The sequence below is a fragment of the Manis javanica genome, chromosome 11 (assembly GCF_040802235.1).
Source record: "Manis javanica isolate MJ-LG chromosome 11, MJ_LKY, whole genome shotgun sequence".
Taxonomy (NCBI): Eukaryota; Metazoa; Chordata; class Mammalia; order Pholidota; family Manidae; genus Manis; species Manis javanica.
In genome coordinates, this window is record NC_133166.1 from 20502055 (window position 1) to 20517546 (window position 15492).

Sequence of the window (15492 nt, forward strand, 5' to 3'; positions counted from 1 at the left end):
TGCGAGACCTGGGGGCGGGTGCCTGAGACCGGTGCCTGAGGACGGAGGAGGTCGCGCGTTTTTCCCCTTTTTTTTTTTTCTCTTTTGGGCGAGCGCTTTTTGGAAGCCTTGAAGGGACGGGGACCCCAGTGCTAGGGAGGCACGGTGGCGGGACTGGTGAGCGGGTGGCTGGGACCGGCGCCTGAGGACAAAGAATATCCCCCGTTTTTCCCTGCGGGACCGGTGGGCGGGTGCCTGAGACCGGCACTTGAGGACAGAGGAAATCGCACGTTTTTCCCCTTTTTTTTTTCTCTTTTCTGCGAGTGCTTTTTGGAAGCCTAAAAGGGACAGGGACCCCGGTGCTAGGGAGGCAGGGCGGCGGGACTGGTGAGCGGGTGCCTGGGACCGGCACCTGAGGACAAAGAATATCCCACATTTTTCCCTGTGGGACCGGTGGGTGGGTGCCTGAGACCAGCACCTGAGGACGGAAGAAATTGCGCGTTTTTCCCCTTTTTTTTCTCTCTTTTTGCCGAGTGCTTTTTGGAAGCCTTGAAGGGACAGGGACCCCGGTGCTAGGGAGGCAGGGCGGCGGGACTGGTGAGCGGGTGCGTGGGACCAGTGCCTGAGGACAAAGAATATTGAGCGTTCCTTCCCTGCGGGACCGGTGGGTGGGTGCTTTTTGGAAGCCTTGAAAGGACAGGGACCCTGGTGCTAGGGAGACAGGGCAGCAGGACCAGTGAGCGGGTGCCTGGGACCGGCACCTGAGGACAAAAAAAAAAAAAACAAAAAAAATCGCTTGTTTTTTCCTTTTTTTTCCTTTTTTTTTTTTCTCTTTCTTTCTGTTCCCTCTCTCATTGTTGCTGTTGTTGTTTTGGTTTGGAGAGTGCTTTTTGGAAATCTTAAAGGGGCAGGACAGGTCACTTAGACCAGAAGCAGGGAATCTGGGGATCTCTGGGCACTCTAACCCCCTGGGCAGCAGGGAGCACAGAGGCCCCTTACGGAGATAAATAGTCTCCTGGCTGCTCCCCCTCCAACGGGGCTCCACCATTTTGGAGGAACAGCCCCAGCCAGGCCAAGCCCACAGCAACAGCGGAGATAAACCCCAAAGCAACTGGGCAGGAAGCAGAAGCCCTGTCTGCGCACAGCTGCCCAGCACAAGCCACTAGAGGTCGCTATTCTCCCAGGAAAAGGCTACAAACCAACAAGAAGGGAAGCTCTTCCAGCGGTCACTTGTACCAGCTCTGCGAACTATCTCTATCACCATGAAAAGGCAAAACTACAGGCAGACAAAGATCACAGAGACAACACCTGAGAAGGAGACAGACCTAACTAGTCCTCCTGAAAAAGAATTCAAAATAAAAATCATGAACATGCTGACAGAGATGCAGAAAAAAATGCAAGAGCAATGGGATGAGATGCAGAGAAAAATGCAAGAGCAGTGGGATGAGATGCAGAGAAAAATGCAAGAGCAGTGGGATGAAGTCCGGAAGGAGATCACAGATGTCAGGAAAGAGATCACAGAAGTGAAACAATCCCTGGAAGGATTTATAAGCAGAATGGATAAGATGCAAGAGGCCATTGAAGGAATAGAAGCCAGAGAACAGGAACGTATAGAAGCTGACAGAGAGAGAGATAAAAGGATCTCCAGGAATGAAACAACACTAAGAGAAATATGTGACCAATACAAAAGGAAAAACATTCGTATTATAGGGATACCAGAAGAGGAAGAAAGAGGAAAAGGGATAGAAAGTGTCTTTGAAGAAATAATTGCTGAAAACTTCCCCAAACTGGGGGAGGAAATAATCGAACAGACCATGGAATTATACAGAACCCCCAACAGAAAGGATCCAAGGAGGACAACACCAAGACACATAATAATTAAAATGGCAAGGATCAAGGACAAGGAAAGAGTTTTAAAGGCAGCTAGAGAGAAAAAGGTCACCTATAAAGGAAAACCAATCAGGCTAACATCAGACTTCTCAACAGAAACCCTACAGGCCAGAAGAGAATGGCATGATATACTTAATGCAATGAAACAGAAGGGCCTTGAACCAAGGATACTGTATCCAGCACGACTATCATTTAAATATGATGGCGGGATTAAACAATTCCCAGACAAGCAAAAGCTGAGGGAATTTGCTTCCCACAAACCACCTCTACAGGGCATCCTACAAGGACTGCTCTAGATGGGAGCACCCCTAAAAAGAGCACAGAACAAAACACACAACATATGAAGAATGGAGGAGGAGGAATAAGAAGGGAGAGAAGAAAAGACTCTCCAGACAGTGTATATAACAGCTCAATAAGCGAGCTAAGTTAGGCAGTAAGATACTAAAGAAGCTAACCTTGAACCTTTGGTAACCACGAATCTAAAGCCTGCAATGGCAATAAGTACATATCTTTCAATAGTCACCCTAAATGTAAATGGACTTAATGCACCAATCAAAAGACATAGAGTAATAGAATGGATAAAAAAGCAAGACCCATCTATATGCTGCTTACAAGAAACTCACCTTAAACCCAAAGATAAGCATAGACTAAAAGTCAAGGGATGGAAAAACATATTTCAGGCAAACAACAGTGAGAAGAAAGCAGGGGTTGCAGTACTAATATCAGACAAAATAGACTTCAAAACAAAGAAAGTAACAAGAGATAAAGAAGGCCACTACATAATGATAAAGGGCTTAGTCCAACAAGAGGATATAACCATTCTAAATATATATGCACCCAATACAGGAGCACCAGCATATGTGAAGCAAATACTAACAGAACTAAAGAGGGAAATAGACTGCAATGCATTCATTGTAGGAGACTTCAACACACCACTCACCCCAAAGGATAGATCCACCGGGCAGAAAATAAGTAAAGACACACAGGCACTGAACAACACACTAGAACAGATGGACCTAATAGACATCTATAGAACTTTACATCCAAAAGCAACAGGATATACATTCTTCTCAAGTGCACATGGAACATTCTCCAGAATAGACCACATACTAGCTCACAAAAAGAGCCTCAGTAAATTCCACAATATTGAAATTCTACCAACCAATTTTTCAGACCACAAAGGTATGAAAGTAGAAATAAATTCTACAAAGAAAACAAAAAGGCTCACAAACACATGGAGGCTTCACAACATGCTACTAAATAATCAATGGATCAATGAACAAATCAAAATAGAGATCAAGGAATATATAGAAACAAATGACAACAACAACACTAAGCCCCAACTTCTGTGGGATGCAGCGAAAGCAGTCTTAAGAGGAAAGTATATAGCAATCCAGGCACACTTGAAGAAGGAAGAACAATCCCAAATGAATAGTCTAACATCACAATTATTAAAACTGGAAAAAGAAGAACAAATGAGGCCTAAAGTCAGCAGAAGGAGGGACATAATAAAGATCAGAGAAGAAATAAACAAAATTGAGAAGAATAAAACAATAGCAAAAATCAACGAAACCAAGAGCTGGTTCTTTGAGAAAATAAACAAAATAGATAAGCCTCTAGCCCAACTTATTAAGAGAAAAAGAGAGTCAACACAAATCAACATAATCAGAAATGAGAATGGAAAAATCACGACAGACTCCAAAGAAATACAAAGAATTATTAAAGACTACTATGAAAACCTATATGCCAACAAGCTGGAAAACCTAGAAGAAATGGACAACTTCCTAGAAAAATACAACCTCCCAAGACTGACCAAGGAAGAAACACAAAAGTTAAACAAACCAATTACAAGCAAAGAAATTGAAACAGTAATCAAAAAACTACCCAAGAACAAAACCCCGGGGCCGGACGGATTTACCTCGGAATTTTATCAGACACACAGAGAAGACATAATACCCATTCTCCTTAAAGTGTTCCACAAAATAGAAGAAGAGGGAATACTCCCAAACTCATTCTATGAAGCCAACATCACCCTAATACCAAAACCAGGAAAAGACCCCACCAAAAAAGAAAATTACAGACCAATATCCCTGATGAATGTAGATGCAAAAATACTCAATAAAATATTAGCAAACAGAATTCAACAGTATATCAAAAGGATCATACACCATGACCAAGTGGGGTTCATCCCAGGGATGCAAGGATGGTACAACATTCGAAAATCCATCAACATCATCCACCACATCAACAAAAAGAAAGACAAAAACCACATGATCATCTCCATAGATGCTGAAAAAGCATTTGACAAAATTCAACATCCATTCATGATAAAAACTCTCAGCAAAATGGGAATAGAGGGCAAGTACCTCAACATAATAAAGGCCATATATGATAAACCCACAGCCAGCATTATACTGAACAGCGAGAAGCTGAAAGCATTTCCACTGAGATCGGGAACCAGACAGGGATGCCCACTCTCCCCACTGTTATTCAACATAGTACTGGAGGTCCTAGCCACGGCAATCAGACAAAACAAAGAAATACAAGGAATCCAGATTGGTAAAGAAGAAGTTAAACTGTCACTATTTGCAGATGATATGATACTGTACATAAAAAACCCTAAAGACTCCACTCCAAAACTACTAGAACTGATATCGGAATACAGCAAAGTTGCAGGATACAAAATCAACACACAGAAATCTGTAGCTTTCCTATACACTAACAACGAATCAATAGAAAGAGAAATCAGGAAAACAATTCCATTCACCATTGCATCAAAAAGAATAAAATACCTAGGAATAAACCTAACCAAGGAAGTGAAAGACTTATACTCTGAAAACTACAAGTCACTCTTAAGAGAAATTAAAGGGGACACTAATAAATGGAAACTCATCCCATGCTCATGGCTAGGAAGAATTAATATCGTCAAAATGGCCATCCTGCCGAAAGCAATATACAAATTTGATGCAATCCCTCTCAAATTACCAGCAACATTCTTCAATGAATTGGAACAAATAATTCAAAAATTCATATGGAAACACCAAAGACCCCGAATAGCCAAAGCAATCCTGAAAAAGAAGAATAAAGTAGGGGGGATCTCACTCCCCAACTTCAAGCTCTACTACAAAGCCATAGTAATCAAGACAATTTGGTACTGGCACAAGAACAGAGCCACAGACCAGTGGAACAGATTAGAGACCCCAGAAATTAACCCAAACATATATGGTCAATTAATATTTGATAAAGGAGCCATGGACATACAATGGCAAAATGACAGTCTCTTCAACAGATGGTGCTGGCAAAACTGGACAGCTACATGTAGGAGAATGAAACTGGACCATTGTCTAACCCCATATACAAAGGTAAACTCAAAATGGATCAAAGACCTGAATGTAAGTCACGAAACCATTAAACTCTTGGAAAAAAACATAGGCAAAAACCTCTTAGACATAAACATGAGTGATCTCTTCTTGAACATATCTCCCCGGGCAAGGAAAACAACAGCAAAAATGAGCAAGTGGGACTACATTAAGCTGAAAAGCTTCTGTACAGCGAAAGACACCATCAATAGAACAAAAAGGAACCCTACAGTATGGGAGAATATATTTGAAAATGACAGATCTGATAAAGGCTTGACGTCCAGAATATATAAAGAGCTCACACGCCTCAACAAACAAAAAACAAATAACCCAATTAAAAAATGGGCAGAGGAACTGAACAGTTCTCCAAAAAAGAAATACAGATGGCCAAGAGACACATGAAAAGATGCTCCACATCGCTAATTATCAGAGAAATGCAAATTAAAACTACAATGAGGTATCACCTCACACCAGTAAGGATAGCTGCCATCCAAAAGACAAACAACAACAAATGTTGGCGAGGCTGTGGAGAAAGGGGAACCCTCCTACACTGCTGGTGGGAATGTAAATTAGTTCAACCATTGTGGAAAGCAGTATGGAGGTGCATCAAAATGCTCAAAACAGACCTACCATTTGACCCAGGAATTCCACTCCTAGGAATTTACCCTAAGAACGCAGCAATCAAGTTTGAGAAAGACAGATGCACTCCTATGTTTATTGCAGCACTATTTACAATAGCCAAGAATTGGAAGCAACCTAAATGTCCATCTGTAGATGAATGGATAAAGAAGATGTGGTACATATACACAATGGAATACTACTCAGCCATAAGAAGTGGAAAAATCCAACCATTTGCAGCAACATGGATGGAGCTGGAGAGTATTATGCTCAGTGAAATAAGCCAAGCGGAGAAAGAGAAATACCAAAGGATTTCACTCATCTGAGGAGTATAGGAACAAAGGAAAAACTGAAGGAACAAAACAGCAGCAGAATTACAGAACCCAAAAATGGACTAACAGGTACCAAAGGGAAAGGAACTGGGGAGGATGGGTGGGCAGGGAGGGATAAGGGGGGAGAAGAAGAAGGGGGGTATTAAGATTAGCATGCATGGGGGGCAGGGAGAAAGGGGAGGGTGGGCTGCACAACACAGAGAGGACAAGTAGTGACTCTACCACATTTTGCTAAGCTGATGGACAGTAACCGTAATGGGGTTGTTAGGGGGGACCTGATATAGGGGAGAGCATAGTAAACATAGTATTCTTCATGTAAGGGTAGATTAAAAATTTAAAAAAAAAAAAAAAAAGAAAGAAAGAAAGAAAGAAAAGGGGATTACTCGTTAACAGGATAAAACTATTGGTAAATCAAAGATCAACGCATGCTTTAAATATCCTTAATGTTGATCACTTAAAGGGTGTCAGATGATCAGCTATGGAGGTACTCTTTTCTGATAATATTCCTTTCTCTTAATTAAAAAAAAAAAAAAAAAAAGCAGTTACTGTGTGCTGACCTCCAATGAGTTCTGCACAGTGGTATAGAGGGCATGTCAAAGTGTGGGCAAAGGGTCTGTTTGTTTCTACGCAGAAGATCAAGGCCTAGCTTGGATACCCAGAAAATGAAATAAGATACGATATGAGGAGGAGCTTCCGGCATCAGCACTCTCTGGAGGACTCGTGCCGGGGGATGATCATCAAAAAGCCTCCCCAGGGATCCGGACGATGCTGCGGTTGTGGCTGCATCCAGCCCACCGTCTCCTGGACTTGCCATAAGAAGGAGGAGGGAGATGTCTAGGCTGGCATGTGCATACAGTGAGACAACGAATTTGACTGGATCTGTACTGTTGGAACTCAACCAGGAGTTGGGAGGGGTGCAAGTTGTAGCACCCCAAAATCTCATGACTATAGACTATCTATGGTTAAAAGAACATATGGGATGTGAACAGATCCCAGAAATGGGCTGCTTTAATTTGTCTGATGGTTCAAGTACAGTTGGAAAATATCCATCATATTATAGATAAATTTTCACAAATGCCTAGGGTGCCTAAATGGTTTTCTTGGCTTCACTGGAGATGGCTGGTAATTATAGATTTGCTTTGTTTATGTCACCGTATTCCTATTATGTTAATATGTGTGTGCAAATTAGTTAGTAGTTTAAAACCTATACATACTTAAGGTACTATACAAGAAGATATGTCAAAGAAATAATCAATCCTCCCAAGTTTCCTTCATATGCTACATCTATAGCTTTTCTTCTTCCTTCCTAATTACAAACCTTAAATAGAATTCGTGCCTCATATCAAATTTACCGAGTATCATAATTCCTCCAGGTGGTAAAGATACCTCGAGACAAGTGCTGGGCATAGAAGCCACAGGGCATAAATCTGCAAAGAAGTAAAAAGCTAACCTTTGCAAACAATATGGCTTCTCTCTCACTTACCAACTTTACATTTCCCTGTATGGCCCCGGAAGATGACTGGTTAGCCAGAGACGGGTAAGATTCCTCAAGGGAGGAACAACCTAAGACAGGCACAGTCGCAGGGGGGCCATCAGGTGAGAATTTGGGGATCAACAGAGGTGAGGCTCAGAACCTCACCCCCCCTGCTTTGAGAGAAATCTTCTGCATCCGTGGATGTCTTGCTGCCCTTGTCTAGCCTGGATTAATACTTAGTCCATAGGCACACACCTGATCATCTGATCATCTACATTTGCCTTCTTACAGCACTAAACTATGTTTTCTACCTTTATCTTGCATCTACCTACCACTTCAGCATTTTATTAAAAATAAAAATAATAATAATAATAGGAGAAATGTGGGATCAACATATAAATCAAGTACAAAAATCAAATGAATATTCATATTTGACCTGATGGTTTATAGGTCATATTGCATGATCAAAACCGAAAGTTTCTGTGATGAATGCCCTTGTACTGTTCACCATGTAAGAATTTATTCACTCTGTAAGAATTCGTTCACCATGTAAGAACTTGTTCGTTATGCTTCAGAAGATTGGAGACTGACGAGAATTAGGCTTGAGATGGATTAATGATTGTACATTGAGCATTGACCCCCCTATACTGAATTTTATTGTTGTTAACAACCATTTGATCAATAAATATGAGAGATGCCCTCTCAAAAAAAAAAAAAAAAAAAAAAAAAAAAAAAAAATGTCAATTCATTTATCTACAAAGCTGCCATGGTCAAGTTTTAAAAATGCAAATCAAGTAAACAAAACTTTACTGAGTGGTTACTTTATATTCTATACCAGTGAACAAAGCAAAGTTCCTGCGCTTTTAAAGCATACATTGTAGAAAAGAAAGACAAAACATCCAAGTATATATGTCAGATGGTAGTAAATCTATGAGAAAAAAAAACAAATGTAAGGAGAACAGAAAGTGCCAGAGAAGTTTTGCTATTTTTATATGAGGTGATTAGGGAAGGCCTCATAAGCAGCACCCTGCAGGAAATGAGGGAGCCAGCAGTGTGCTTATCTTGGGGAAGAATGTTCCAGGCAGAGAGAACACTAACACAAAAGTTCTGAGGCAAGAATAAGTAAGCAATGTCCAAGGAACAGAAAACAGGCAAGTGTGGAAGAAGAAGAGTGGTAGGGGAGAGAGAGCCAGACATGCAAGGCTTGTATGGACCTATGTAAGACTTTAAGCAAGGAGTTATTAGAAGGTTTAGAGTAGAAATAATATAATCTCACCTTTTAGAAGCACTCCTGACAGTATAATGTGGAGAATATACTGTCAAGAGGCAAGGGAAGAAACAGAGACCAGTTAAGAGGCTACTGCAGTGATCCAGGCTAGAGATGATGGTGGCTAAGACTAGGGCATTAGCAACAGAGGTAGTAATTAGTGGATGAATGCTGGGTATATTTAAAGGCAGAAACAACAGGATTTACTTATGATTGTGGAGTATGAGAGAAAGAGGAGTCAAGGATGACTGGACTAAGCAACTGAAAGAATGAAGTTGTATTTCACTGATACGGGAAAAAGCAAGAGAATTTTCTTTCGCAGAATTTTTACAACCTAAAATTATATTGCTTAAATAAATGATACGATGGACATTGTCTGTCAGGTTTGCTGTTTTACAACAGAGCCTATGAATAAGCACTGGAAAAATAACTTTTTTAATGAATCCAAGCAAATCAGCAACCACCTCACCCAGTCACTGACCTCAGTACCAACAGTGATATTTTAAATGCTTCCCGTATAGGTTAAATTTAAAAAGATGGGGACACTCACCAGATATAAACCCACACATATAAGGCCAATTAATATACGATAAAGGAGCCATGGATATATAATAAGGAATTGACAGCCTCTTCAACAACTGGTGTTGGCAAAACTGGACAGCTACACACAAGGGAATAAAACTAGATTACTGTCTAACTCCATACACAAAAGTAAACTCAATATGGATCAAAGACCTGAATGTAAGTCATGAAACCGTGAAACTCTTAGAAGAAAACATAGGCAAAAATCTCTTGAATATAAACATGATCAACTTTTTACTGAACACATCTCCTCAGGCAAGGGAAACAAAAGCAAAAATGAACAAATGGGACTATATCAAACTAAGAAGCTTCTGTACAGCAAAAGACACCATCAGTAGAACAAAAAGGCACCCTGCACTATGGGAGAATATATTTGTAAACAACATATCCGACAAAGGGTTAACATCCAAAATACATAAAGAATTCACGTGCTTCAACACCCAAAAAGCAAATAACCCGATTAAAAAATGGGCAGAGCATCTGAACAGACACTTCTCCAAGAAGAGATTCCATGGCCAATAGGCACATGAAAAGATGCTCCACATCGCTAATCATCAGAGAAATGCAAATTAAAACCACAATGAGATATTACCTCACACCAGTTAGGATGGCCAATATCCAAAAGACAAGGAAAACAACAAATGCTGGTGAGGATGCGGAGAAAGGGGACCCCTCCTACACTGTTGGTGGGAATGTAAACTACTTCAACCATTGTGGAAAGCAATATGGAGGTTTCTCAAAAAACTAAAACCAGAAATACCATTTGACCCAGGAATTCCACTCCTAGGAATCTACCCAAAGAAAATAAGATCACAGATTCAAAAAGACATATGTACCCCTATGTTTATTGCAGCACTACTTACAATAGCAAAGATATGGAAGAAATCCAAGTGTCCATCAGTAGATGAATGGGTAAAGAAGAGGTGGCACATATACACAATGGAATATTATTCAGCCATCAGAAGAAAACAAATTGTACCATTTGCAACAACAACATGGATTGAACTGGAGGGGTATTATGCTCAGTGAAATAAGCCAGGTAGAGAAAGACAAGTACCAAGTGATTTCCCTCATTTGTGGAGTATAACAAAGCAAAACTGAAGGAACAAAATAGCAACAGACTTCCAGATTCCAAGAAGGCACTACTGGTTACCAAAGGGGAGGGGTGGGGGAGGGTGAATGGGTAGGGAGGGAGAAGGGGATTGAAGGGCATTATGATTGGCACACATGGTGTGTGTGTGGGGGTCACATCCTCTCATACTCTCCCCTTCAATCTAGGAGGGCTACTGATTCATTTTAACCAAAAGAATGAAACAGACATGACACTGCTTGACTCCTGAGGCTAGTGAGAAAAGGCAATCAGCTTTTGCCTTGTGTTAAAGTCCTGAACTTCTCGTGTAAGAAGTTTGACTATGTAGAGACACCATGCTCTGAAGAAGCCCAAGCACATGGGAAGATCACGTGCAAAGTCTGGTCAACAACCCCAGCTGAAGTCCCTGCTTATGGCCAGCATCAACTTCCACACATATGCTTACAGCTACCTACAGATGATCAATCTCCAGCTGTTGAGGCTCCCAGCTGAGACATCAGACATCATGGAACAGAAATAAATCATTCTCACTGTGCCCTGCTCAAATTCCAAACCAAAAGAATCTATTAGCATAATAATATGGTTGTTTCAAGCTGCTAAATTTTGGGAAAATTTGTTACACAGTGATGAACTTGATGAAAGTGTTCCCTGCCTTCACGAAGCTTATATTCTAGAGCAGGGGAAGTTATACAATAAGCAAGAATGTGTCAGATAGCAATAAGAATTATAAAATGCTGGAACTGAATATCTGAATGCAACAACTGAAGTTGTACCTTTTCCTTACACCTATATAAAATGATATTCCTGGGAGATACAGTGGCTATTTACACATTTAAGTGCTCCATTTAAAATTAGCTTGAACCAACACCTAATTTGAAAACCATAGTGTATTCTTACTGTGAGGACTGAAACATGTTTAATATGTTAACAAGCATATGATACATAGAAACTTTAAATATAGTAGTAATTACTGATAATATTATTGATAGCTAAAAGTACAAAACTCTCAGAAGAAAACAAATCTTCATGACCTTGGGTTAGGTAAAATCTTCTTAGGTTTCATGTAAAAAGCACAACAATAGATAGCTAACATTGCAAATGGAAACTCATCCCATGCTCTTGGCTAGGAAGAATATTTTCAAAATGGCCATCCTGCCCAAAGCAATCTACAGATTCAACACAATCCCTATCAAATTATCAACAGCATTCTTCAACGAACTGGAACAAATAGTTCAAAAATTCATATGGAAACACCAAAGACCCCAAATAGCCAAAGCAATCCTGAGAAGGAAGAATAAGTGGGCGGGATCTTGCTCCCCAACTTCAAGCTCTACTACAAAGCCACAATAATCAAAACAATTTGGTACTGGCACAAGATAGCTAACATTGGGCTTCATCAACAATTAAAAACATCTTCTGTTTCAAAGGGCACTATCGAGAAGGTGGAAAGACAACACAAAAGGGAGAATATTTTTGCAAACTGTATGTCTGATCAGGGTCTTATATCCAGAATAGATAAAGAACTCATACCACTCAACAATAAAAAGACAAATACCCAAGGAAAAAAAATAGGTAAATGATCTTAATATATAAATATTTCTCCAAGATGTACAAAGGGTTAATAAGCACATGAAAACCCTAATGATAGCACTTCACACCCCCTAGAATGGCTCAAATAAAAAAGATAATAATAGTTGACAAGAATGTGGAAAAATGGGAACCTTCGTACCTTGCTGGTGTGGGATTTAAAATAGTGTAGCCACATTGAAGAACAGCTTGTCAGTTCCTCAAAATATCCAAGGCAACTGAAAACACATGTCCACCCAAAAACCTGTAAATGAATATTCATAGTAGCCTTATTCATAATACTCAAAATGTAGAAACAGCCTAAATGTCCATCAGCTGATGAATGGATAAAAAAAATGTGGCTTTTCTTATATATTACAGGTTGAATTATATTCCTCCAAAAAGTTATGTTGAAGCCCTAACCACCAGTACCTCAGAGTGTGACCTTACTTAGACACAGGCCCACTGCAGCTGTCATTAGTTAAAATAAGGTCATACTGGAGTAGGGTGGACTCCTAATCCAATATGACTGATATCCTTATAAGACGGCTATGTTAAGATAGAGACACTAAGAGAATGCATGTGACAAAAAGGCAGACCACAGTAATACAGCTATGAGCCAAGGAACACCAAACACTGCCAACTAACCACCTAGAATCTACGAAGGAGCAAGGAAGAACTCTTCTCTACAGGTTTCAGAGGGAGAATGGCCCTGTTGACATCTAATTTCAGATTCTAGCTTCCAGAACTGTGAGACCATAAATTTCTGCTGTTTTAAGCCACCCAGTTTGTAGTATTCTATTATGACAGCTCTAGGAAACTAATACACCATATGATAGGGTATTAATCAGTCAAAAAAAGGAATGAAGTACTGATAAATACTACAACATGGACAAACCTTGAAAACATGCTAAATAAAAGAAACCAGACACACAAGATTACCTATCCTATGAAACGTCCAGGATAGGCAAATCTATAAACAAAGAGTACTTTAGTGGTTGCCTAATCCTGGGGCTGGGGGTGGGGGACAGGACAGGGGTAAAATGGTGAGTGACTAATGGATACAGGGATTCTTTTCAGGGTGATAAGAAATGTTCTAAAATTAATTGTAGTGATGGCTGCACAACTCTGAATATACTGAAAATCAATGACTTGTACATTTCCAATGGGTGAATTGTATGGTATATTATTTATATCTCAGTAAAGCTATTTTTTAAAAAAGAATTATGAGAGAAATTTACAGGATCATATGACAGAGAGTTAGGGAGGGGTGGGGCAACCTCAAATAGAGCATTAGAGAAGCGATGCTACAAGAACACATGAAATTTGAGCTGAAACCTGAAGGATGAGGACAGCTGGCAGAAGAGCATTCCAGGCAGAGGCAAAGGTGCAAAGGTCCAAGGGTGAGAATGGGCTTGGTGCACTGGACACACAGACAGGCAAACACAGGAAGCATATAAGCGAGGGAGAGAGTGGTATGGGATGAAGTTGGAAGACAAGGGGCTAGACAGTGTGTTAGTCATATAAAAATTATAGGTAGTAAAGAGAGCTACAGTAAAATTGCGGGCAACTTCACTTCATCTGCCATCCTCAATACGTACTTTTAAGCCCCAACAGCCTTTAGTAGTAGTTAACTCATTTCCTATTTGAACATGATTCAGCACAATAAATAATTACTCTTATAGGTGTCCATTCCCAAAGTCACCTGAACCTTTTGTGTTTGGGCTAGGACTTGTCTTAGCAACAGTAATCTCAGATAGCCAAAATCAGTCCAAAGCCATCCCTGGGCCAAGAGTTTCAGGTCTTGAAGGCATAAACATCACAGTCAAAATCAGACTCCTAGACCTGTCAAACAGCAACCCAAATGAAACCAAATCAACCCATTCCAGAGATTGGGGATAGTTTCTAAGACTAATGGAATGTTCCCATGACCCAAGGAATGGAGGAAAAACAGACCACTTTTAGGAATAAAAGAAACTAAATGAATATTTAACTCAATATATGTGCCCTCAGCCTGTTCACCAATTCCTTCCCTTGGGATATAGAAAACATCAGTACACCTGAAGGTCAAGAAATTCTGGAGTTAATTCATATGCTTGCCTTTTCCCTTTGGGCCTCAAGTTCGGTTTCAGCAAGGGAAGGTGATACGGCAAAATTCAAAAAGGGCAATGCTCTGTGCCATCCTAAGCAATCCCTGTTTTAGTTTCACTCAAATAGTTCTCCCATCTTATACTGTAACACAGCTTGTGTCAAACACCTGTTGACCTCATTACGGAAGTTATTTCAGTAACACCTAGAAATGGGGCTAAGTAGCATGTGTGAAAATGTAATGAAGATATAACAGACAAATGGGGTATGTGGTGGGGACTTGGTAATGGGGGGAATCTAGTAACCATAATGTTGCTCATGTAATTGTACATTAATGATACCAAAATTCAAAAAAAATAAAAAAATAAAAAAGATTTAACAGATGTGTAAATCTCAGATGTAAACAGAATTGGCTAGCCCATTTAATAAGTTTGAAATAACATATCATGTTAACCATAGGGCAAGGCTACAAATAAATTCAGCAAACGTATCACCACACACTTGTATACAAGTCCATCTACCTCCTAAATAATAGACAGAAGTAGTACAATATAGTAAAAATAATATTCTTTCCCATTTTTTCAGGGGTAAAAAAAGTTCTAACCTAGCAAAACCCAAAACTCCAATCTGATTAAAATTAGTAGGAAACTGGACTTACTGTTTGGCCTGGTTAACATGAACCCCTAGTGTAAAGCTCAGCCATTTGTACGTCACCTGCAAGAAGAAGAAACTTTTTAAACGTTTTATTAGATAATTCCAGAATGAAGGCGTGTTCCAGGGTCCCTAAAGATTTCTACTTTTAAATGATTACATCCTAACAATAGTTGCCAGCCCACTTTTGCCAAGAACCATCCACCTGGACAGGTAGGAGTGAAATATTTATCTTCAAATACTAACAGGTTTGTTCCATAGACCAATTTATGCAGAGTCTAAAAAGAAAGGCTGAATGAATATAGAAAAAGCTCTCGTTTTCCTCACAGTCCATGTTTTACTAAAGCCCCTTTTTCACATTCTGCCACCACTGAAAACTCTTAAAATTCACCAGAAGCTAGATTACTTTGAAGCGTATGACTCAGAAATTTCTAAGGAAAGTTGCAGCCATAGCAACAAACATTAAAGGGCACAGGTGATGCAGGGACTGGAGTGAATTCTATCAGAGGTTAGACTGGGAACTACTGGCATCAAGCCTTGGCCATCCTTCCATCCTTCTTTGAACTGTCCTGTCATTTGTCACTTCCTTGTTTGTC

General features: G+C 40.0%; 1 protein-coding gene across 3 annotated transcripts in view; it reads right to left on the reverse strand.

Annotated features, from left to right (window-relative positions):
- The window catches only part of POLD3 (DNA polymerase delta 3, accessory subunit), a 158735-nt gene that overhangs the window by 40719 nt on the left and 102524 nt on the right, over positions 1–15492 (reverse strand). For all 3 annotated transcript variants that reach the window (XM_073216015.1, XM_037026285.2, XM_017668027.3), the window contains exon 2: positions 14904–14959. Coding sequence is in view for 2 of the 3 variants with exons in the window: in XM_037026285.2 (XP_036882180.1) it covers positions 14904–14959 (56 nt within the window). In the remaining variant the exon portion in view is untranslated. The remainder of the gene's footprint in view (positions 1–14903; positions 14960–15492) is intronic.